Consider the following 27,136-nt stretch of genomic DNA (forward strand, 5'->3'; position numbering starts at 1 on the left):
AAATCAGCGTAGCTGCGCGTAGACTATTTTATCCCGTGACTTTATTTCGCTTGGAATTTTCCGTCGTCTCTTCGCGTCCGCCCCGAGACGAACTTTTATCCGTCGCGAACTTGGAGAATTTTAACACTCCGCCTCCCCACACCTGCCGCTGCAGTGAATTATCCGCGTCTTCATATTTCCGTCGCTGTAAACAGAAATAATTCTGAGAAATACGATCCGCGGAATACTCCATTAATTAATGCTGCAAACAATAGTAATTTTCTTGGCTCGAGAGTGAACGCCTTCAAAACAGGTTGCAGATTACATCGCGCGTCTTTCGCCGGCAACTTCTCGCATATTCCTCTTATCGAGTAGAACAATAATTAACAAATGTGCTGGGAATACTTATTGCATTATTTCCCGAGTGCATGTATTATTCTCGTTCCGCGTTCTCCGCTCCATCAAATCGCGTTTATCTCGCGTGTACATTAAATTACGATAATTATGCGATTGTTATTTATCAAACGCGCATCCGCGGACTGCGGCCTCGCGTATTCCGATATACTTTCGAGGCGTATCGTCGATTAAATATACAGAATCTCGTCGAGTGTAGTCTTCCGTGAAATTGCACCAAGTGCAGTACCGTTGCGATTTGAAGAGACCGGGTCAGGGGAAAAATCTCTCCAGTATTACTCGGCCCCGTTCGGCCGAGAATCTCTTTCGTTTCATCAACGAGTCTCAGTTCGCCGATATCTCTGCGCGCGAGCAAGCAAACGGGCCAAGGAGAGAAAGAGACGGAGTGAATTTTCCGCGCACGTGAACCGGTAGAAACCGGCTCTCTTCCTTTGAGGTATTCTCGGTTTTCGTATCGCGGAATGAAAAAATTTACCGCAGACTCCTCGTCTCGTCGAAATTTATTTCAACTCGCCTCCCGCGAACTTCTCATCCATCTTTCCGGCCCGTAAAGCAGAATCTGAGATGCAAGGAACGTTTCAAGGGCCGCTCTGACGGACGTAAACTCGCGCGAGCACGCAACACCACGCGTAACGAATTTACGACCGCCAACAGACGGAAGACGCTCGTATAACGGTAGTGATGGCCCTCGCACCGATACTCGATAGCAGCGTACAAAAGGCTAAAGAAATATGGACGGAAAGCATGGGCGAATTTGTGAATGAAAAGAGGGATTTAAATCTAAATTTCAAATCCTTTGTGAAAACACGTCAAAGAAGAGACACATTACAGACACATTATTTAAAATTTCATAAAAACAAATTAACATGATTTGCTTCGCGAATAAGCGACAAAATGCAAAATGTGAATTAATGAAAAAATTATTCTATACAAAATTAAATAAATTTGTTTGACAGCTCAAATAAAAACCGTATTATAAAATATATTCCGTAACTTACAAAATTACGGAAATAACGTTTCGTATATTTCGAGTGAACGAAATTGTAGCCTTTGTAGCATTTCGTTCAAAAAAAAAAAAAAAAAAAAAGAGAGAGATGTATATTACATGCATGCAGAATTGCATAAATTCAAATGGCTAGATACTTCATAAAGTAAAATCAGAACGACGGTACGATCTGCATAAATGTCAAGGCATGGAATGTTATTTTATTGGCTATATTTCGCTGAAAAGAAAAAAGCAGCACGGATGGAAAATTGCACAACTTCGTATAACGGCAACGAGTACGTAAAGCACTTTGCCGATGCACGCGTCATATCTAAAAGAATCGATTTCCCGGGCTTGAGACTATTATATCATGAGTATCTGATGCGACGTACAAGCATCATCATTGTACAGCGTAACGGTGCCGACGCTCACGACGAGCATTCACGATCGTTGACGCATAGCCGATCGGATGCTCAACGAGTGACTAAGTTACAGACGATTATCATTCATGCTTCTTAACGACGGTGCATCAAATGCTTTTTTAGAGGACGATGGTTTGAAGAGCAGTCTAAAGAAACTGTTCTCTGCCACTTTGTTTCACTTACATGCAACACCTCGCCGATAACGTTATTGCTCTTACTGACAGTTTCGCGCTAAGTTTCAACGCGAATATATTTCCATGAAAATTTTATGAAGCACATTTCGAGATATTTCGTTTAATAAACCAAACTGCGGACTGTGTCCTATATTTTTCTTACCTTCTAATCGATTACTCGTGGGAATACGTGCGCGAGAAAATAACTTGGCAAATAATTTAGCGAGACAAAGGTCTTTTACATGTAACAGTTTCGTTTGCGAAATTTTTAAACGCTCTCCTTCTTTTTTTTTCTTTACTCTCCGATTTTCTTTGTCTCTTTTTCACCATCACTGGTATTTCAACACCGAAATAAAATGTATCTTTAAACGGCTTTTGAAACAAACAATTCAGAGGTACTTTGTATTATCAAATTGCGGACTTTGTATCATCCGTATTTTTGTTACCTCAATTTTTTGCATTATGTCTAGCAAATCAGAATATAAAATTAATTATTTGCGATACACACGTCATTCTGAGATGTATGTCGATATTAAATTAATTATTTTTGACTACAGGCGTCAAAAGCTTTTTTATTTCGCTGACTCACACTATTGTTCAGCCGCTCGATCACTTCGAGGATCTCCCACGCTCAATACCGGATTTTGTCTCTCGAAAGTGTCATTCTAGCATTAGAGAGCCAAACGAAAATAACGTCGTACGCAGATATTGAAAACGTATCTCGTGCGAAAAAAAAAACCGATCGCTTATCCGCCATATACAAGACAGCCCCTTCGGCCGCCGCTACGCGATATCGACGGAATATAAATGATGCGTGTCCCCGCCATCCGCGTGCGTTCAAATTGTTTCGAACTCGCCGGCGACTCTTGCGCCGGGCAAGATATTGCTTATACTGTTGCCCCGATTTCACCGTTCTGCCGCGCGGTTTCGCGAATTTGCGGCCGGCTGTTAATCTAAAATACTCGGCGCTTAATCTAGAACCTAACGATACGGCGGGATTCATAAAACGGCCGGGATAAATCTGCAGTGGCACAGATGCCGTATGAAACCATTAAATCTTTTAACGACCGTAGATATAACCGTTAATTTCTGCAAAGGTGCGAGGGAGAGGGGCGCTCGCGCTTTGGTGCCACCTGTAGCAAGGCGCAATCCCAATCGAAATAAATCACAAAACGGTATCAGATTTTAAATCTTTTTATCCGTCGTTAATTCGCCTCCTTCGTAGAAGCTATTTTTTACATTATGTACAAAATGTTTAAAAAATTTAATTTATGTGACAACACTTAAAATAAAATACAATCACATTGAATCTTATATCACTATTGCAAGATCTACATTATATATTTTACAAGAGCTTAACTTCGCTATAATTATGTATATCAGTCAAATATCCTTACTATTTGCAACATTGAAAATCTTGGATATAATACCTAGAAAGAACACTTTTGCTGAAAGATCTAAAAATTATGCCAAATACAGATCTGAAAATAAATTTTGTTGGACAATCAAAATTTATCAATGCAGCACTCGATCTTTTTTTCATATCGCAGCAAAAAGTTTTGATGATCTACCAAAATCGAGTGCACTACTTGCACAATTTTTAGATCTTTCAGTAAATGTTTTTTTTTTTTTTTGTAGGTAGGTAGGTAGGTACATTAGGTATCGTCGCGTTTCATTTAACTTTAAAATCCCACAATCCTTAAATCCTTGAAGAAAATATACGCCAATTCTATATTCTTCGAGCAAATTCCGGATTTCTATCCGTCGCTAAATTGCAAATACGCTCGCATTTATCACATATTAAAACAGGAATCTCCTCCGATGCGTTCGAATTTTCCAAATACCGCATCGTCATAAATTCGTCAGAGAATTTCCGGAATGTTGTAGGATCGATAAGAGCGTAACAAACCTCCGAATCGGCGTATCGATCGGACACTGCAGGATTTGTGATTGCATCCGCCGTGTTTGCGGTATCCGATGACAAATACGAAGCGAGCACGACGAATGCAATCACAAATCCTGTACGATCATAGCGATAAAACCCGTCTATCATCTCTCCGATCCGAACCGCCGGCAGTGCGACACTACCGTGAGCAATCACGTCCGCGCAATTTAAGATGTCATTCCTCGAATGACATCCGACCGTCCGATATTCGAACGGGGGAGTGGCGAGTTTGATCGAAAAAGCGCCCAACGCACATCCATGGTATAAAATACAATCTTGACGATCGTTGGACACGTCCGAGTTAATCGCTGGCGAGAAATATTGACCCACGGGATTACAGCCGTCCATCAACTGCCGGATATATCTCCGAACGATTACTCCGTCGGTGTGATAATTGGCGGATCCCAGCGCTCGAGGTACGTGCTTTCTCGCAGTCGGAAGTCAGTCGGAGGGATGAGGTTCCGCGTGAGCTCCGCAATCGGAGCCATGCCCCGTGATTGGCGACAAAATCTAGCCGCCGATCAGCAGCCACGGCAGCAGAATGGTGACGCAGAGCGCCGCTACGCAGCTGGACAGCATCGCCAGCGGACTCGCGGCGGTTTCCGTCTCCATCATCTCCGTCGCGCCTTCGTCCTCGTCGCGCTCGAACTCACGCACCTCCACGTCGCACCGGAAGCAAACGCGCGCGGTACTGCTCTTGAAGTGCGTGCCGTCCTTGCGCAACACTTGCGCGCCCGAGCCTTTGCGCTCCAGCTTCCAGCCGGGCTCCTGTGTCAACATCATCTTGTATTCTCGTGGAATTCTGACAGAATTCCGGACGGGGAGCGGCGAGCACCGCCCCGCTCGCGAACTTCTCGCGAGATTTCCGCTGAACAGAATCGAGAATCGGGATCTCGATTCGTCGAATACTTCGCCAAACGGAAATATGTTCCCCCAAGATAGTTCGCTCTTCCGAAGTTACGCCGCTGCTCCGAAGACAATATCTATGCTGCCGCACGCGTTGTCGTTGTTCCACGCTGCCGATACCTGCAAAGGAAAGTTCTAGCATAAATCGTGCGCTGTAACACGATAGTGGCGGTAGTGGTGGTGGTTTAATAACAGGTTCGATCGCATACGATGGCTCAAAGAGGCGATTCTACGTGACGAAAAGTTTTTATTAAATTGCCGCTGTATTGAAGAATTTCTCGATGTTTCTTACGTGAACAATACGTGACAGATGTTGAGCTTATTGGCTGCTGGATATTGCGGTCTTTTTTTTTTCATATTTTTTAATATTCTCTCACGATAATGTAATAAATTGTACGTTTTATTTATTTGATATAATTTCACGATAAATTATTGTGAAATAATTTATAATTATTTGTTTCCAATAAATTTTACAAATAATATCGTTAATAACTTTCAACGTTTATTCATACCTGCGCGAACATACGTCATTTCATAAATTATACGTATTTTCTATTCAGATATGCGGATGCGTGTATGCTTGCTGCGAAGTTTCTAAATCTCCGCATCCACGGATTATCGAGCATGTCGCGTTTTACCCACATGTTACAGCCGCGGGCAGAAAGCTAGAAACCGGTCGTGTACTTCGTCCGGACGGCATGGCAGTGGCGATTCATCGGCTTCCTGCCGGCAGAAACGAGAATTAATCGAAGTAACTTCGACAACTTCGCCGCGGCTTCCGGCAGTGAGATCGCGGACAGCTGTTAATATATCCCAGCTCGATCGCCACGCTAGCCGCTGATAAATCCACGTTCACGACCACAAGCAATTTCGCAAATGTACCGAAAACCGACCGCAAGCAAAAACTCGATAGAGCCGGTAACGAGAGCAGTAAAATACGACGATCGCGAAATTGCAAATCGGCTTTTTATTGTATTAAAAAAAAATGCACATTTTATCTATACATTCCGCACGAGTTAAAATAATACTAACATTTTGAAGATAATAAAAACATTGCGATAAATCCCTTCTCCCTCCCTCCACCCCATTTTGCGGAAGGCGATGAAAATTATACAATATTTCACAATAATTTTCAATATTTTTAAAAATTCGCAATATCTTTCTGTCGGCCGTCGAGAGAAACGGATACGCGAGCCTTCCGATATCAGTACAATAAATTCAGCCGCCGGCTATTTTTACCGGTAAAACGACACGGCGTACCAATTAAACATTCACATAGGCATCGACGATTAATACGGAATAGAGCGGCGTGGTGGATTGTCTATTTCCTACGCTTTGTTTGCACGTAGCTCTACGCCCAATTTCCCGCGGAGTTTTGAAATGCTCACAGCGTCGCACTGCAGGCAATTAAACTGCAGTTTCCCGTGTCGATGATCACGGCTTGTCGAATTAAATCCGTTTACATGTGACGGTAAACAAGCCAGGGTGACGATGCGGCCTAATTATAGACCGGCGACGACTCGTGTCGACATGGAGCGGGCATGAAAAATGAATTCGCGATTACGGTTATTGCGGAAAACACACGTTTGTGCACGCTCATTACCGCCAGCGTCCCGCTTCTTCATTAATATCAAGATTTTATCTTGATCTTACGACAGACTAAAGAAAATGTAAATCTTGTTCTTGATATCTCTGCAAGATAAATAAATAATAAAACAAGAGAAAATAAATCTTTAATCCCTTTTTTCATATTTAAATCGCATGAAAAATATGCGATTATTTGCGAACAAATTAACGTCCAAACATTTAATTTCGTAAAATATTAATACTTAAAAAAAAAGCAGAACTTTTAAAAGTATTAAAATCAGAAACATAAAAAAATAATAAACGCTTAAAGAAAAATGTCTTTTTTACGCCTCTAGTGATTCAAAATGTCACATGTATTTTATAGTCTACACTTAACTAAATTTATTGTGTAATGACGCAAAAAAATCGAGTATGCTGATTCTAAAAAACTGATTCACCTCTTATGTGGCCATTAATATTCGTTACATAAAAAAATAATTTAGTTATACAGGTCCATTAAAAAATCTTTCCTATCATAATATCCGCGAACGTGTTTATCACAACTTCCTTTCTAAATGCCATTTCAGCATACAATTCCGTTCATTACATGTATTAATTATAGACTACAACACAAATTTGAGGTGCATTGTGCCCAAGTTTATTATAATTTTACAGTTTATTATAATATTAATATTCTTGCATAATTTTGGGAAAGTTACGCGCCGCAAATATCGTTTAGTTCATCAGGTAGTTTTTGCGCGTAACAAAACTTTTAATTAGTTAAATTTAACTGTAATAATCCTATCGCGATAGCTGAAGGTAACACGCTTGCAAGCGGAATTTACAAAGGGGCTACATTATCGCCGTGGGTTTCTTAATATTCTCGGAGCAGGAAGAGAAACGCAAATGAAGATTAAGTGCCACAAAGTATAACTTACGATCATCTTTCTCGAAGCTAGCAAGACGAGAGTAATAGAATTTCCCGAGACTCCAATCTTCTTCTGCTTTACTTTGCTCTGCAAGAACAATAGCCATCGACTACTGCGAGCGACTCTTTCCCGTCGTCGGTTTCGAAAGAAAGATTACGAATGCAGAAATTAACACATCAAATAAAGTCGAGTGCGACGTAGTCGCTCGATCAATGGAGGGTTTGTAAATGTACACGGGTCGATAATCGGGCAAAGTCCAATTTCACTTCTATTGGTGACGTGCATAATTTCAAGCGCACAATCGCGAGAGAAAAGTAAGAACTAAAATATCCCGATAAATCAAGACTGATGAAAAAAAAAACAAAATAAGAAATGCACGTCTCCCGTTAAAAATTATTTAACACGGCAGATTTGGTCTCTTGCCAAAATTTGCATTTGGACAGCAAAAGAGGTTGCAAAATTTATTTCACGTCGACGGATATATCGATGCAATGAATCATTTCATACTGCACTCACTAAGCCATATATAAGATACGGAGCGAAAAATAAAAAGGATCGCTAAAAAAAATGTAGAAAAAAATAGAGTTCGGAATAGACCGATCGGTTTTCACGGGTAATATCAGTACTCCGTTCTACGCTTCTTACTGGAAATCGATAGAAAAATATTCGAACGTATAAAGAACATATTAAAACATGTAAAGACATGTAAAGACAAAGAAGATTATTTATTAAAAAGTGTTCTCCTCGCTCCGTAGGGTATGAAAATAAAGCTTTTAGACGCTTCATTCTCAAAACTTAGATTATGAACTCGTTTTCTCCGACCACCAACTCCCCGAAGACTAGTTTATATCAAAGTGCAGACACACTCGCTCGAATAATACGGGCGAGCCTCTTCTCGAGATTATTTTAATCTCGATGAAAGTAGGCGACACGCCTACCCATTCAATTATAAGACAAATTACGACGCGGACTCGGGCTTGGCATCGAGAATTCCGTGACGATGAGCGTCGAAGTTCGCGTCGAGGAAACGACGCTTTAAACTTCGTCAGGTTATCGTGGTATGGAAGGTTACGAGGTTACGCCAGTGGCGTAACCTTGGAGCTTCTCCGCGTGTGGCCAATCACTAGCCGAGTCGATAAGAAATAAGAAGCGGATAACAGTGTATCGATAAAAGGAATACTTGACTCTATTTACTTAACGTTAAGTGCTTAAAGATTTCACGCACGTGAATTCAAACACAAACTAAAATGTTAAAAACATGATTTAGAATAGCAAAATGTGAAAGATCGATAGCGATCAAAATAACGTTATCGTTTACTTTGGTGTAATAGAAATATTAAAAATACAAAAATGTTTTATCTTGTAATAATAAACTAACATTTTTTATCGTAAACTATTTCATTTTTTTGTTACCAAATATTTATTACAAGATAAAAATTATTTTATATTGTCAAAAAACGTAGCTAGAGTGATAAATGATGTCTACTCTCTGGTCTTTCCGTTAAACCAAAAGCACGTCACGCTACCAGAATAATCATTGCCATCTGAGTCGACCAAGTGTTTGACATTATCATACAAAGTGCAAAAACAAAGTCCTCGACGCATTAATAATTCCAAAATTCCTCTCGAGTCGGACAACGCACTATAGCACTTCTCATTACATTCCATTACGATACTTTCGAGTTGTACTACTTTCTCTGGATCGTAAAAGTATTCGCAAAAAAAGCGCGATCCGTTAAATGCGGATGTTAATATGCGCGGCGAGGTAAGCATTACAACGTTGTTCGTTCATTCACTGATTACGCCACTGGACCGGCGCGGATGAGATACTCGACGATTTCTCTGACATCCATGCGGAGAGTCACCGTTTCTATCGCGGCAGAAATGGCACGTGTTACTCGCTAATATAGCCACAAGGCTAAGAAAGAACTCACCGAAGAGTGATAACCCCGTTCGTGCGATTTATCATCTCTCACGACGTACGTATGTTGCGGCGTACCAGAAAAATCCGCAGATAAAAAGTGATACAATTAGTACGAGTTATGTTTGCACTGGCAAAAATACTCCGCTCTTTTCGCAATAATTCAAGATAACGAGACGTTGCGTACGACAGTCCGAAATTTGTTGCCTAGAAAAAGTCGCACACTTGTTATCTCGGTAGATGTCTTATCTTTCTACACGCGCGAGCAAAATTCAGAGTCCCAATCACCATACACGTAGCGGCAAGCGTTTCGCTCGCAATTTTCAGTCGCAATAAAGGGAACCAGATTGGTGTAAGATATCCTAGAAAGAGGAAGATGATGATTATACAGTCGCGCTCATCTTACAGCGGCAAGTGTAACCCAGCCGCCGGGCACTCAGAGAGGAAAACGAGAACAGGCACGTTCCAATTTAGCAAATGGTGGAAAAAAAGAGTTCTTTTTGCCGTTTTTCGACTGGCGCAGGATTCCCTCGTAATTATCTAGTCGTTTTTATCCGCGAAAAAAATATGTTACACAGCGATGTAAATACAAATTTATTAATTATACGAGAATTATCAATCTATCATCGCAATAATAATTGAATTGGTAGAAAAGATTGTCTTTTTAAATTAAAAGTTTATGCAAATGAAAAACCGTTGTACGTTGCGCAACATTTGTCTTTCTGTAATTCTTTTGGGATGTTAGCTGTAGACTTTCTGTCACTATTTGTTTTAAAATGTCATCATCGACCATCGACGGTCTGCTGCAACACGAGGTTTTCAATAAAAATGACAAACATCTTGACCCAAAAATAGCATGTTTGTTTTCTTACTGCATTACTTTCAAACACGGCACAGATTTTTTCTCAAATATTTACGTCTCTTTTAAACTCGTAAAACACAATCGATCGAAAATACACATGTCAGACAGACACCAGGATTTTAAAGTTTTATAGTGTTGAATTTTACCGAATGATACAACGTATTCTCCAAATAATTATGCATTAGCAATAATTATTGTATAAATTTATAAAAATTAATAATGTCCACTCTCCTAACTTTAATCCTGCTTTCGAGAACAAAATCACTTTTTCATCAACCCAAACGTTTCGCGACTACATGTTTAATAAAAATCAGTTCTATTCGACATAAAGATGCAATGGAATGTCGAGTAAACTGCAAATAAAAACGCCAAGTTTTTATCGAGGCAACAACTCTCGATCCGTCCTACATGCGCGCGAGCGCATGTTCGTGTGCGTTGACGTCGAATGCAGCAGCGGGATGCGAAAAGCTCGCGGATCATGTCATTTGCAAAGGCTTTGTAGCCTTTTGTTCCACGAGCTGGCAAATCTCGCCGCGGCGCAGTCGGTGCGCGGGCTTTGACGCTGCAATTCGGTCGAAAAGCGCCGCGGCGCGGCTTCCGTGCACGCGGAATGCACGGCAACGGGGGAACACGTGAAAATGCCAGCAGCGCGTCACGTCGGGGAAATGCGGGCGAAAAACAACGGCGTAACTGCAGTCGCAGAAGGATTTCGTTTAATTTCAAGCGGTTTTTATTTTAACGGAATTTTCATTTTAGAATTACTTCCAGAGGTATTTAATCCTCGGCGGGTGCAGAAGTTCCGCTACCATAAAGAAATTAATTAAAGTTAAAAAATTTAGATGAGAATCGCACTGATCAACCTATTTTCATGTGGAAAACTGCACCTCTCACACTTTTATTATTAATTACACCGCGAAACTTTTTGTACTGTGGGCTTACACGTCGAACGCAGCGCGAGAAGCAGCGATTACGCCACTGCTGGAGAAAATAAGCGAAGTCCGAAAGAATAGCGGCCGCCCGTAGGAGATATTCGGAACAAATACGCCCGTTATTCTCGGTTTTGTAATGGTCTGGTCGACTATCCGGATCGACGGATCTGACGGATTCAGCGACGCCACGTCGACAGCCTTCTTGTGACCCTTTTTGCCCGGCGTCCATTGTCCTCTATCCAGCGGCAAAAATCTCTACCGTTCCCTGCGGAAAAAGGGAGCCCGTCGACGCTCCGCGCGTCCGGAATTCTCCGTTTTTATGGACGGACGGGAAATGTCCTCTGCGAGACGCGAGCGCGACGTGCCGTTTCGTGCGAGCGAAAGTACGCGATGATAAGAGCGAGCTTTTTCATAGAGAGACGGGATTATGGATTTTCCCTGAGCGAAAAAAAAAATTCAGAACAATCCCGGGATTTACGGGAAATGTTAATATCAAGAAGGTTGTATTAAAACTTGTATTTTCCACGGTATCTCTGGACTTAATAGACAAGCCGTCACAAAATTAGAAGTAAAAATTTTTGAATTGCAATAATATCCTAAAATTTCAATACCAGCCAGCGCTACAAACGCGATACGTTAGTTAATTTAGAATGAATTAATCTTCGACGCTATATAAAAATTACGTATAACAAATCGTTACACTCGAAAAATACGTAATTCTTGATAAATAGGTCAACTTCTTAAGCACCAATTAATACAACTCTTTCGCCAGCATTTTTAACACTCTTACAAAAAAGCAAAAATCGAACAAGAAGCGCGCGTTATATCATTTCACGTTTATTTCGATTTCACACAAGAAAGCACGAGAGTAAACAATACGGATGAGTTATGAAATACCTAAATACTTTGACCATTAAAAATATGTACAAAAAATGAGAAAGTATAAATTTATCTTGTCAATCTAAATATTATACACGATGAAATGTGCACGGAATATTTCGCAATCATTGAATTTCCGCTCAATTTTAAAAACGTAACTTTCTGCAGCTTGCATTGTAAAAAAACGTAACAAAACGCAATATTTTTTATTCCAGAATATAACCAACATATATATTTCCAATATTTAAAAATAAAATAAAGTTTTTAAAAACTTAATTTTAAATAATTGTGTACATTTTAATTATTAACATACATTCCTTCATAATTATTCCAAATTCTAATTTTCATTATCTAAAGTAAAATGTTCGGTACTTTTGTAAACGGTTTTTTTTCAGTCTTTTTCTCAGAAACTCTACATTAAACATGGTTATTTTACTTGCTACATAAAGAGAATAATAGTCGTCAAACAGCGACATCAAAGCTAACTTATTCAACAGATAATCTAGGCTTATGTAGTAATGCAAATATCGAAATATTCCAAGCGCAAAGTTCAGAAACAGACAGCTGAAAAACAGCTCGTTTTACTTTCGGTATTCACGAGGTAAATGAAACGAAGCGAGATTACGCTCTGAAATAAATGGTTACTAAGGAAATTGCGTCATAAGGATAATTATATTCTTCAATTCGTCGTCTTCTCGCAGCTTTTAGTAGCGTCTGAAGAGCTTTCTAATTAAACGAATAAACTCCTTAAAAGTCAATTGCCTAATTGAATCACATTTCTATTCCAGTCTCGCGCAATTAGCAAAATTATGGAGTATTTATACTATCTGTATTTTTCTTAAATATTTATATTATTAAATATCGTTACGACAGGGCTTTAATTAATGCGAAAACAACGATGGCAAATATGAATATCATAAATATTGATCTGATATTGAAAACCAAGAGGCTAACTCAGCATATTTTGTGTTACTGATTTCACGCTTTAATTTTTATTGAGCATTAGTTGACTCGATAAACTATTTAAATTAAATCACATGTCCGCACAAGTCCAAGAATTCTGTATATTTGCGTTGTTATTCTTTTCCCGTTAAATTCTTATTTTTAACCGCTTTTAAAGCTTTTCCAATTTCCTGTCATATCCTTTGAATTTTTTAAAGTCAAATCTTTTTTAAACATTTTAAAAAATTTTTTTATTATTTTGTGTTGCTCCATACGTTTTAGCATTAAATTATTGAAAAGATATTGACTATAAAGATTCACTGTCACTTAGCGGTAAAAGTGTATAACGAGACAAAGATGACAGACTACATGTGCAAAATGCTAAAGTCACATGTTTCTTTTTATTGAAAAACTCGTTTTTCAGTCTGAAATTCTCCATGTGTAAGACTTTAGAAATCACGAGAATAAAAGCAAAGAATCATCGGATCATTTATGTTGCCTCGACAGAGTGAACATGCAAATGTCGCGTGCGTCGCTATTTTGTTACAGTTCGGTACCTTTTCGTGCAAATATTTTGTTTCGACGTACCGCGAAATTCGGCCGATTCGGCGCGCAACCGTGTTTGCGGGTGTTTAATCTCAAATTTACGCGACAACGTTGTATGTAGTCCGGATATGCCTTTACATAGGCGACGAGGGTCGTCACTTACTATATACTGCGTATAACGACGAACCGGTGAATGGTCGATATTAGCATTTCAGATGCGGCTAAGTGCGCGGGACAACAATCTACAGGGTGCGCCGAAAGCGATCCTCCGGTAACAAACGTTTAATTTAGGTAGGTAGTATGTAAATTTGGAAGATTGTATACATTAGCAAATAAATCCTATGTAAGCTCGAAAGCAGCAAGATCGCGAGTGATCTTCGATCGTGTTTCAGCGCAGATACAATCTATGTTCCGCGTTGAATAATTGTAAAAAGTGAAAAATTTCCAAAATAATCGGAAAATGAATTTCTCTTATCAATTCATAAACCTTCAATATTTTATAATATATGCAGCATTATAAAATTCGATAATTAAATTCTCGTTAAATGGAGGTCGTACACGTGCAAAAGAGAATGATATAATAAAACTGGATACAAGAAGACCGGTAATTCAATTAATTTAAATTTAACTTTTCCGGGTAGAAGAGATTAAATTGCTGACCTAATTATGGAGTTATTTAACGTCGAAAATTAAATCGTATCATTCATCGCATAATTGACAAATCAAATTCTCGAATACTTGATAAAATTCTTTCTTGTGCAATTTCGTGTGAACTTTACTTGCTAAATTGGACTTCAAACTTAATTAACGAGATATTAAAATGTTCGAATACCATAATAAAATAAACTGAATGAATAAAATATTCGCTAGAGAATATTCCTCACATTCTTGTCTGTATTTTGCAATACACGTCGTACGTTCTCTTATAAAAATGTACAATCGTAATTTTTCATTTAATGTAAACAAAAGATAAAAGTTTTATGATACATATTTAAATGCTTCATTTTTTAGTCCTTTGTCAGAGTAAGATATCAAACGTGTTCTTTCAAACGCAATTCGTTATTCACCGCGATTACGATCGAACATAAAAGCAACATCGACACGATAATTATCGCGATATTATCGCGATACGTTTCACGTTTCAAATTGTTCGCGAGGCGGAAGTTTTCTCTCTTAAGAGCACGTAGCCAAAACGCACGAAAGCTCCGTTTCTGCGCGTCGGTTGACCCAGAAAAACAAATTTCGTGATGCGACGTTAAATCGGGACGTGAGTTTTCGCTATCGCATTTTTATTTCACAAGTCATATCCAGCAGCCAGTTCAATGATCTTCGTCGCAGATCATTTCGCACGCACGCTTATTCAGTGTGCTACTGTATAAACATGACGTATAATGCTCTTAATCGAGCAAACACCGTATATAAAAGCGACAATCATAGCGGTTTGTTATGGTAATAAATAATTTAATGCGACCCGTTCATGCGTAATAAAATAATTGGATAAACCTTTGAGGAACATTAATGTTCTCAGCTGTTCAAACGAGAAGTAAACAGTTTAACCGTATAATTATTAAATAACACATTTTAAGCAGGTTATAATTTTTTTAATTCATTACGCGCAATATTTAATATAACAAAAAATATAAGAAAAAAAAAACAATCATAAAAAGAAATCATTTTGTGACAAAAATCATTATAGAAAAAATAAGGTAAAAGAAATATCACACATTTTAACCTTAAATGCGTACCTGCAGTTTTTACGAACAACGTGGCGAGAACGCCATGGATATATATTTCTCTCTCTCTTTTCCACGCGTGCACGTGTGAGACGTAGTATCCAAAGCGCGCCGATTACTTCGTGCGAATCGTAATCTGTGGAATTCTCTCCAAGGTTCCGATATTGCGGAATGAGCTGACGAACGCACTTTACGCACGATATCTCACTAAAACACGTGGGAGTCCCGACGACTTCGAGCGGTTAAATACCAACGAGTCGGAATGTGGAGCACATCCTACCGCGGCAGTGTGCGACACAAGAATGAAAGGCCGTGAACGGCGAGGCGACGCAAGAACGCCGGCTGGCGGTCGGCGCGCGTCCGTTACGATTGACTCCGGCCGACAGAGCCGCGCGTCGATTGGTCCATAGATCGGCGGTGTGGCTCGGCCGAGAGGCAGATGTACATTGGAACACGACTGACCAGCCTGTATATTGTGCTAATAAATAGGTATGGTACAAAGTTCGACAGTCTATAACACAAAGAACATCCTCGAAATCCTTGTACGACAGGTAGGTTGAATAAATCCTTATACCACAAACTTGCGAACCTTGTATGCTTTTGGCATTATAAGGGTGTCAATTTTTCCTGGAAAAATAATACCCTTTTCTACAACTTAGTCACGAGTCACCTAAAGAATCGCGTGCAAATGACTCATCGTGGATTATTGTATGTTAAAAGTCAGGAAACGTATAATGGGGAACGTATTATGGGAACCGACGTATGTGTCAGTGCCCATCCGTGCAGAGGGGAGTGCGCTAAGTTGGATCGTGTATTATTCAACCAATAATTTCTCTGGTATACATTTTAGATAAAATTTGTTTGCTTCTAATCAAAATCTTGAAATTTACTTCTCGTCAAACTTCTCGTTTATCTAATCTACATCTGTTTTCATACTTCTTTTGTATCTTCGAAATTTTCAGACTTTAAGCCTCTTCAAAGTTGTCTTTATGTAGAATCTTGATTAACAATTGCTTTTCTCTTGTTTGTATACTTGTTTAGCACATCGTTATCGACTTTTAATTACGCACTTAATTTATAAATTTATTCCATATGAATTTCAATATGTAAAATATTAATTACAAAGTTAATTGATATTAGTTCAATGACCTTTTCGTTAAACGCACAATCTACGATAAAGAAAAATGATTTTAGAATGCTGACTTTATCGACCTTTACTAGGAATTTATCATTTTCCGTTTATATAATGATAGCCCCGCCACGCACTTCCTGTTAGAAACTAGTTCCTGCAGAGAAATGTATCTCTGAATTTTTTAACAGCTATTATTATGATAATTCTACAAAGAATCTAGTATTATCAACGAGAAAAAATTGAATTCTCAAAGAATTCATTGCTAATAAAAAGTCTACAATCATGTAAATAATTTAAAGAAAACTATAGTAAAAAACTATGCTTTTTCTATGACTTTTGGATAGATTTCACAGATAGAAAAAAGAATCTCTTAGATTTTACATAATCCTATTCTGATGACATTAAGATAGAAGCCACGAGTGAGAAGCGAACAAACGAGATAAAATACATTACTTGACGCTACAATGTTTACATCATGCACCACGTTTCTCCGAGTTTACCTTCCTGTATTACTATTGTCAAATAGATTCCGTTTATCTTCGCAAGCTTGCAACGTTTATTCCCTTAAATAGCAGTTTACATGATGACAGGTTTCGTAAAATATAGAAAATACAACGTTTCATAAAGAAATCGTACGAAAATTTCATAGAAAAAATTATCTTGTCTCAAATATACGCTTTTACGTTTTCAATCAACATTTTTAAGAACAATAATTTAAGTAATGCTATTTATTTTTGTAAATAATTCATGAAAAAGATATGAGAACGCATAACTTATATTCCATTGTACACAGGAAACCGTGATAGAGCCTTGTTTTTCTGTACGATCCGAGCATTGGATTCTACGCAATAATATGATATTTACGTTTCTATTGTGAATGCAATTTGCGTCACATCGAATATCGCTACATAAATACATAATATTGATGCAGCTTGGCCGAAGATAAGAAGCTATTTTTGCCAATGTAACGGCAAAATGTTGCGTATAATTTTTCTACGAGAAAAGTCAATTACGAGAGAAAGAGAAAGAAAGAGCCGGATAGAAGCAATATCCGTAGTTCGTTTCGGAGAGGTCACTCGCTTTGAACTCGATTTCATCCAAGAATTGTACAACGACAGCAATTTTTGCGGCGGCGTGTCATTCGTGCGACGATAGGGGGTTTCTTTCTATTATTTGCGTAAAAGTCTTATCGTTCCCCCGCTTCTCCCTTCCCTTTGTCCGCCTGTTCTTTGTTAACTTGCGCTAAAGATAAGGTCACTTCACTACCGGAACAATGCAAAAGCGAGGATTGCTCGCTCGGTGTACTTTTACACCAACGACAGTGGCGAATTTCCTAATGAGGCACGAAACACGAGCCTTAAGCACCGTGTTTAATGCGCGCAATAAAAAAAATTGCTTAAAAAGATATTTATTCAGAAACATATTACGCGAAAATTAAACATTTAAACACAAATATTATTATTTCTCCCCGTGCTTTTCACATGTTAGCAATATTTGAAATTCTTGTTAGAAATTACATTGATTTTACATATTATAAAATTAATTAATTACCAACATAAAATTAAAACATAATAATACTGAATAATAAATATATTGTAGATTATATAACTCGTTGTATCGATTATAAAAAGAATAATTATAATACGATTAAATTATTTGGATAATATAACTTTTAGAATCTGTTTTCTCTAACTAATCATCTTTTAGAGCTCACGTTTAAAGTTCAAGGTTTGTTAAATTCATCGCTGACCAACAACTCAAGTATACTCTCATGACTTTTGCCATTAGCATCTAATACGCTTCAAAGAAATTTCTCAGGAAGTAAACTTGATAATTTGTGAACTTTGGAAACTATTCAACAAGAGAGGTACTTGCGGTGACGTCTTGAAATTCCGTGAAATGTAGGTCTTATAAAGAAAAGTTATAAGAAATGTCGAACAAATGCAAAGTTGAATATTTGTACCTTTGTATTTATTTTAGCAGCAAAAATTTTATCAATTTTTTCCTCCAAATAAATGTTTTATCCACGACGAATATTAATCGCATTATTATATTAATAATTAATAAGCTCTGTTGAAGAGATTGTAGAGAGATGTAAAATTTTTACATTTTTTTAAATGAAAAATTGAGATAGAAAAATGTGAATCAAATATGGAAAAAAATTTCCTCGATATTCTCATATAATTTATTTTTATTTATTTAATTCAATTTTTCATTCTTTATTTTATTAAACACGTTTATTAAATCTCGATTATAGAGAGTCTATCGCGTATTTACGCAATGTCGTCGCCTGATCGCTCTTGTTTTTGAAATCTAATCTTAGGTAATTTCCGGCAATTTTTGACACGATAGACTATAAAATGACACTAAACTAACAAACTACGTCAAAGCGATAATATGGGGTTTAAGGTCGCTTAAGCGATAACTCAAGACAGAAATCGCAATACGTCGGAGACGCGTCGAACTTTGTTAACCAATAGAGCCTGTTGTGAATTGAGTCCCCTTGGTAAACCGACGCCCGTGTTTGTCATCGTGACAGAAATCAGAGCTCGAACAATGCTGTTCTATAAAGAGAACTCGTGTTTTAGCTCGGGTCTCGACCACCCACAGAAAGAATAACAGCAAACGTCAATACGAATGAAACTTTACTCCTAACAAAGAAGATGATACTCTTAGCACCTTACACAATCCTAGATTAAAACTATCTTTGGGAATTGTCGGGTCGATAAAACTTGTAATTGAGTTCGATAAATGTCGCGTGGAATTAGTAATATCTCATTAACATTCATAATCAAAGACAATATTTTAATCCTTCAACCAACATTCACAGTTAATCTCTCCACCGACAAAGCTTAATCAAAATTAAATGAAGACTTAATCTACTCGGGCTCCATCATCAACTATTTAGTTCCGAAAATTGAAATTTTAGGCAAATGGACCCCGGATTAAATTTTCATTCAGTGAAACGATCTTGGTTTTGCTTGCAGAATTAAATCTGCTATCAAGTTTTTAGTTCCTTTGTTAAGAAATAATTGCATATCTTATATATATTTTACTCTTCATGAATTAAAAGAACGCTTCCCTTAACCCGCAATTACTTCCAAGCGGAAAAATTATAAGAGAAACGATGGGGCAAGAAAACGTAAAAGCCATTCAATTCGATCGCCGTACATTACGTCGGCGGTATCGACATTTCTAACGACCCGAAGACATAACAATTAAACCACGGTAGAGAAAGGAGATTGCAAAAGATATTGTCTTACGACGGTAATCCAAGGAGCAAAGCGAAAGCGGACTCACGCGAAGAGGTAATCGACACGATGCGATAAGATAGTATCGCTTTAGAGATTGCGCGCATGACTCTTGTTTCGATATCAATGGTATTTTCCAAATATCTCCTAATAAAATCCGATACTCACGTGAACTTCGACAAAGCGTGCGTGCGATAAAGATACCGCTAAGTGCAGTAGTGGCCCGCGCGAGTGGGCCAAGTATCAAATATTCTACTAAACGGGCGCAAAATCACATTAGTTATCAATAAATTTTTTAAAAATCACTTTTACGATGTGAATAAAATTAAGGCACTGTTACGCCAGTTTAAAGTAAATTGGCGACTCGGCTGACGACCTTTTCTAGATTAGAATCTTATCTATTGTATAATACAGAAAGAGAATTTAATTAGCCAATATAAATTTCAAATGAATGTAATCAATTTCAAAATCAAGATAACGTGTCGAATATCGACCTACATTTTGCCGGAATTCTAACAGTAAAGAATGTTCAAAGCGTCCACCAACACAGAGAGCCTGTATTAAATATCCTGTTCATTTTCAATTCGTTTCAAATATATTTCCAGGATAATATTTCCATAGATATTCCGACTGTGGCGGATATTTATTTGCGAGATGGGGAGGCTCTATCGAGCCGAGCGCGAACTGGGTAAAATGGGGTTGGACTTATGTGAAAAATCTCACTGTTCCGCCGACTGCCGGTCCTTTTTTTTCACGTTATCTGTCTGCCTCCGCGTGCATCTATTTCGCGTCAATGATATCGCCGGCAGCGAAAAATGGCAAAGGAGAGAGAGAGAGAGAGAGGACCGAGAGAGAAAGAGAGTCATTACACGCGCCGGTGTTCCGATAAACGCGCGTGTGTAATTGCGTTACACAGCGCACTAACACCATTACGCCTTTGATAAATCATACTGCAGCCGGGCACAGTATTTTTTTTTCAATAAAATTACCAACCAGAGAAAGCTTGGAAAAACGTGCGCCCTGCGAGAGAGCACGCAACGCGCCACGTAAATGTCGCTGAATATTTCAAACATTGTCAGTGCTCGTTTAAGCTCCGAGCTATTTTGTTGACATCGCATTAAAGATTATCTCGCGATGCTACGTTCCTTTGTGACGTGTACTCGCGTCTTATCAATCGATTATTAAATTTTATACAGCAGTTATTTCACACATAGTTTTCACACATTGTGAACAACGATCAATCGTGTTTTCGTTATCTTGAAAAGTTTTTATACATATCACTTTTTGCACGCGCTATGTTGAAATAAAAGAAATAAAGGAATGATAAAAATATCAACGCAACGTTTGTTTTGCAAAAAAAAAACTGCGTCTTATAAATATTAGATTATATTTCCTGAAGCCATCTTTGCGGACTTATAATTATTTCATCGTGCATCGATTTTCCTGTCAAGCAGTATATATATATAAACTTTATATAAATTAATAAGCTCTGTACATGTCTCAAAAGTATAAAGTTTCATATTAAGTTCCTTCCATGCACTTCTGTTTGTTAAGCAAACATCCGGAGCAAGTTGCTGACCGAGATACCGCAAAACTGCTAGTTATGTTTATCTCGGGAAAGAAATAGGGGACGACACCATGCGGAAAAAACTGAATTTTAACTTCTGATTGCTCTTGTCGCAATGAAATAAATTATAATACCGTAATTCCACGGCTTGATTTGTAATTTACAATCATTGCGAGCAAGTTACAACTTCGAATTCCACGACTGCGTTTCATTGTTACCATGGAAATGGCTTTGGCGACGGTTTATTGGTTTCGTAACTAGATGTAACACAATTAAACGGCAGTGCACGCTGATTTCACGTTTACCGCGCCGAAATGAGCCGCGTTTTCAAACAAATACGCGTAACAAATGAAAAAGACGATATCGCGAAGCACTAATTTCACCTTCTAATAGCTTATTGGCACGAATGAGCGCAGAAACGGGACCTAATTCGCGAATACGATAAGATAGTCGCGAGCGTTGTCGCATTTGGCCTCTGTGGAATCTTTCGGAACGCCGGCCGCGAAATTAAAGCAATTGCTACCTTCTATTCATAGGAGCCATTACATCGAATTGATAAACGCACGCGAGCATGGACGGCAATTGATGCATTAAAGAAGAGACGAGGCGATGTCAACGACCTGTAGATAATCATATCTAGATGAGGGACGTCAGAGGGAGATAGAGGTCACAGATAAAGTGACCAGTTTTTCTACAGCTTTAATCAGTATATTTTTTTCTTCGCGTGTGAGAAAAGAGAAGTTCATTTCAATTAACGTTATTGCTTACATTAGAGAAAATTAAACATTACAAAAAAGAAGTCGATATTACATATTCACAAAACGTTATCTCAACGTGCTTTCCATTAATGACTTCTACAATTAGCGTCGCGCTGATTAAACCGTCTCAAGTCACTCTGGCAGGATACATCTCGTACTTTGTGCACTGCACACACAACGCGATATCGAAGTGGCACTAGTTTAGGTACTAATTAACGCCGCTTATGCGATAAACTGTCTACGACGGAGCGTAGCGCTGGCGCTACAGACTTTAAGGTTGACCTGAGCGAACTGAATCCCACGCTCCAATACGCAATTAATATCTACTTACGAAGGAAAAAATAGTGTTCGCGGAGATAAAAAGTGGAACGCCGGAGAAATGCCGATCTAATATTGAACAAACTCAATTGCACCTGTGATGCAATAAGATTATAAGATTATAAAAGTGTCTGTCTCACAAAGAATTCTATTTGTTCCTAAAACTTTCGTTAAAGTTCAAGTATCTTCAAATGAAAATAAGATATTCCGCGAATATCTTATTAATAATTCTGCGAATTGGACGCAGATAAGAGGAAATATCGTATCAGATATGGAGTGCTCATCGTTTATTTTCGTAAGTGCGTTATCAGCGAGATTGCGTAATACAGATTATTCCCGAATGAGGGGGAACAAATGAGATCGAGGATTCAATTCGGGCTCTAATGGAACCCGTGTATGAGGCACGTATAAGCTATTCGCAGTCGCTTGACCCAGGAACAATATCCATTGACCCGATTAAGATTCCTGCGAGTTTTCAGCTCCTCCCCATTTCAGCCTCGTGTCGCGTACCCGCGACGCGTTTTATTTTTCGAAAAACTTTCAAATATCTCTGCAATATGCCGCGCAAATTGTCCGCCGTGTCAAAAAATTCGAGATCGCTTTGAACTCGATTTCGAGAAATAGCGTCGAATTGCCATTGCACGTGGCAGAGTACCGCCGGTAAAGTGAAACTTCATTTATTCGAGCCATTCCCGATACACGACGCCTCGATGCCCGGGAAACTACCGCAAAGTAGAATGTTCGATAATATCCCTTGGAAATTGACCGGCGCGGATATGAGATATAGGAGTTATAAGAGGAAAGATATATTTTCGAGTAATCCGATAAAAGCACCGGCGAATAAAAACCGAACAATAAAATTCTTTATTAAGAAGGCGAAAGAAAAAAACATCGTCAAAAAGCGTCATTTATATATGAAAGATATTAAAATTATACGACTTGCTTGACAAAACACGTTCCTAATTAATGTTTTCAGTCGCGTCAGTTAATATATTAAACAGCGAGCACAGTTGCGCGCTTTTACATAATCCGCTATGCGTTTTCTTTCCGCAATATCTATTCATACTTGCATTCATAGATGCCGAGCATGATATCGCGAGCACGATATTACGCGCATGACAAATGGATCGCATGTCAGTTACACAAGTAAGATCTTGCGCGGATCTGAAAAAAATGATAAAAATCGTCGACTGAGCGATACATCATCGGTTGATATCCGAGTTCCCGATGATCGATAGTCACTTCGTGTTCGGCGACGCGAAGAGCGTAAAGATGACAGAGGAATCAATAAGCAATATATCACATCGAGAGGACTTTCCATACTAAAAATACTTGAGGTATTGAAATATTTGAGATAAAGTTGTTTACCTTTCAGTAACTTATAACAAGAAAATTACAATAACGCCTTACGATTAAAATAACCACTGCTATTCCATAACCACGCTTGTTTAATACCTTTTTTAACGACTGTCAAGCTAACGTATTTTATCCTTTTTTGTATATTTTCTTCAAAAATAGTTATCCGTATTATTAACAAGGGCAAAAATATTTTGCATGAAGCAAAATATATATTATTTGAGGCAAAAATATTTGTTCCCACCAAAAATCCTTTGTTTTACAAAAAAGATGAAAAGTGTCACAAACAATGCGTCTCAATAAAGCCAACGTGTGCGATTCATTTGAGTAAAATTATATATTTTATATAATTATGTCACTTACCTGTCGTTTGTTGCTAAGGCGTAGCTCCAAAGATACACTTTGTAACAGATTGTAAAAATCACAAAGATAAGAATTTCTTCCAGACAAATAGTATTCACAGCACAATTTCTCTGCTGAGAAAGAATATATTAATACGAATATAGACACAAATTTGTGTGTCCACGTTCGTTCCATTAATGTCAGATACACAACTGGAAAAACGAATTTTATAAATTCCAATATCTAAAGAACATATTTAAAACATATTTTAAAAAAATTACTTTCTTGCTTAATAAATCAAAAAGCGTTATAAAATGACTACATAATTTCAATGTAATAATTAAATCAAAATTTCCTGTATTAACTTCAAATTCGCGTTTTTCTAAAATACTCTGTCTTTAACTCCGTACATACGATGACCAAACTTGTTTACAAAGAGCAGAGTAATTATACTTTTTCTTCACACAATCGTATATTGATAACCACACTGTACAGCACGTGCGGATAACTATTACGAGCGCAGCGCACGTTTTGAGATAATCGAGTAACGTTCGCCCTCCCTCCTCATCTTACGCAACGCGTGTATCGCCAAGGCGAGTTACAATGTTATTCGAAATGAGAACGATAGCGTTTATTAAACCGGTAGAATTGCGCAAAGAAAAAAAAAACATAAAATTGTTATCCGAATTATCGCATTACCTAATATTTCGCCCGATAATAATGTAGATCGCAAAACCGGGTTGCCTGTTTTCGCGCATAAATCGCGATAAACTTGTTTATTAACCATCATGATATAAATTGCAGCGTAAAATGAGTTTCCCGTTAATGTATACAGTGCGTTGCACATTGCATCAGCGATTCCCGAGTGCGACACGGAATTCGAATATTCACATTATTAAAATATATTAAAATTCGTGGCAACGAAATAATATTAATAATCTATAATATTAATAAGTGACATTAACGATAATTAAATAACTAATTAAAATTCTTTGGATCAATGAGAACTGAGTTTCCTTTGCGACTTTTAATAGCGCGAAAATTTATTCAATATCTGTGGTAAAGCTGCACTGATTTTATCAAACAGTGCTAATTAATCATGCTAATTACAACGCGCTTTAAAATCGCGCGATAACTTGATCATAGGCGCCACCTATAAAGCAGCACTGCAATCAATATCTCTCTTATCCTTCACTGATAAAATTTGAAAATTTTGTATTTTGCAAAATAAAATGAAAAGAAAAGAAATAAATCTCTTTTGATTTAATATATACAATTTTGAAAAATATAATAAGCGATTAAGAAGCATGTAAAAATTCAAAAGATAAACAAATAAAAAAATCAATACGAACTATAATCCTTGTGTGATCTTTCTTAATGAATAGATTAAAAATTTTCTTTTGAAAATAAAAAAATATTTTCAGCAATATCTGTCTGGATTTAGTTACATTTATATGATCGGCAATGCAGTTTTCTTCACGCGTCGTAAAAAATAGATTCTAGCCAGCAGAGACGGCATAAACGCGCTTAATTAAAGTAAATTAAGAGGATGCTGAAGTGATAGCTGAAACTTCAACGCAAAAACACCATCATTTAAATGAAAATGATAAAATGATATTGACATCACCGACGTAATGCCCGTCTAACTGTATTTATATTAATAATTTACTACATTGACGTGTGATCTATGTATTTGTGATCGGATGATTTGTAAACAAACGACACTCGTACTTTCTTTCTCAACCAAAATTCCATCATAAGACCAAAATATATGTAATGTACGAGATGAAATAGGCATATACAAAGTATCAAATAAATATGAACAAATATGACAAAATAATATTTGAAAAATGTACATATAATACTATACATTTAATTGAAGAAAAATATCATACGCATTCTTTATTTTTATCCTTATGTAATAAATACAAAATTAATTAATCAATCAATTAATTAATATATACATATACACACATATATATATATATAAAATATATAGTTATCTTTATTTTGTATTTTATACAATAATGACTGAAATGATGAGTATTTATTATTTTAGTTATTGTATAAAATACCAAAAAAGATAACTATATATTCAATATGTGTGTATATGTACGTATTAATTAATTAATTAATTAATTAATTTATTTTGTATTTTTTGCGTAAGAATAAAACTAAGGAAAGCATGACATTTTTCTCCAGTTAGATGTTTCTCAAGTAAAATATTTTGCCACATTTAGCTTATATCTATTAGGCACCTTGCATATTCCTATTTCGTCTCGTACATTATCATAGCCATGAATTTCGGGCGAGGAAAAGAAGTGCAAACTTTACAAATCATCTGATAATTTACTAACAAATAACAGGCGACTCCAGTATCCCCTTAAGGGTTAACGCAGGACAAGTAGGCGTGGTCCGACTTAACACCCGGTAGAGCACGATCCAATCGTCAGAGCTGACTCGTTACCGACTATTGCCAATCAGCTGGCGAAATCATCGACTCTGCTGGCGCCAATGCAATGACCCAGATTTCGCGACAACGTCAACCGATTCGTTTTTCATGTCCTACTTTTTGTATCGGCAATCGCGAGCGAAAATAATTCAGTTATCTGTGCCGATCTCTAAAAAAAATAAAATAAAATGAAAAGAAAAGCATCCACTTTAACGCATCGCCGATCGCGGATTTGTGTAATTTAAATTATTAGAATTATTTGCATGAGGCTCATATGCCTCGTTCAAAGTAAAAAAGTCTCATTTGATATCAATTATTGCGATAAAATAAGATAAATATAAAAAATGAGATATTTCAAATTAAATATTATTGCAATAATAAGCACGAATAAATATTTTACAAATGTGCATTTATTTTTGTAAACAAACTGACTGATTGTAATCTTGAAATATATTCTTTACCACTGCGTTTAACATATGTATTTACTTTCATTTGTTTCCAAGCACGATTTTATGCAGCCAACGTTAAACTGCAATTTGCGCTTTCGCATAAGATAACGTTAATGCTGCATTGATAACAAAGTTGTTTAAGTTCTACAGGCATCGATGAGCTAAAGACACAACGGGCACAAAGAATCGTTTCCACAAAGATTAATTAAACGCGGTTTAACCGAATTTACCTCTTTGCAAAAACACAACTAGAAATGGACACGACTAGAACATTAGGTTGAGCTTCAACCGACTTCAATTGACGCTTTTAAACGGAATGGTGCGAAATGCTCGCCGTAAACGCAAGCTGACATACTAATCTACAAAACCAATTGATGCAT

General features: G+C 37.5%; 2 protein-coding genes across 7 annotated transcripts in view; both read right to left on the reverse strand.

Moving 5' to 3' along the window:
• The window catches only part of Sesn (Sestrin), a 173,299-nt gene that overhangs the window by 115,396 nt on the left and 30,767 nt on the right, over positions 1 to 27,136 (reverse strand). The window lies entirely within an intron of this gene.
• Positions 3,152 to 27,128, reverse strand: LOC105671940 (uncharacterized). Of its 3 annotated transcripts, XM_012366510.2 has the most exons (3): positions 15,144 to 15,598; positions 5,337 to 5,547; positions 3,152 to 4,944 (listed from the first exon to the last, which is right to left on the reverse strand). In XM_012366510.2, exon 3 carries the CDS (start codon positions 4,699 to 4,701, stop codon positions 4,429 to 4,431), a length of 273 nt encoding a protein of 90 aa, XP_012221933.1. In that variant the 5' UTR covers positions 4,702 to 4,944; positions 5,337 to 5,547; positions 15,144 to 15,598; the 3' UTR covers positions 3,152 to 4,428. The 3 variants fall into 3 exon arrangements, with proteins under 3 accessions (XP_012221933.1, XP_067209463.1, XP_012221932.1); XM_067353362.1 differs by lacking the exons at positions 5,337 to 5,547; positions 15,144 to 15,598 and adding an exon at positions 23,877 to 27,128; XM_012366509.2 differs by lacking the exon at positions 5,337 to 5,547.

This window comes from Linepithema humile, chromosome 4 (genome assembly GCF_040581485.1).
Source record: "Linepithema humile isolate Giens D197 chromosome 4, Lhum_UNIL_v1.0, whole genome shotgun sequence".
Lineage (NCBI taxonomy): Eukaryota > Metazoa > Arthropoda > Insecta > Hymenoptera > Formicidae > Linepithema > Linepithema humile.

Bases quoted from the DNA above. Each gene is read 5' to 3' on its own strand.
- LOC105671940 (XM_067353362.1), bottom strand. From the start codon at position 4,701: ATGATGTTGACACAGGAGCCCGGCTGGAAGCTGGAGCGCAAAGGCTCG.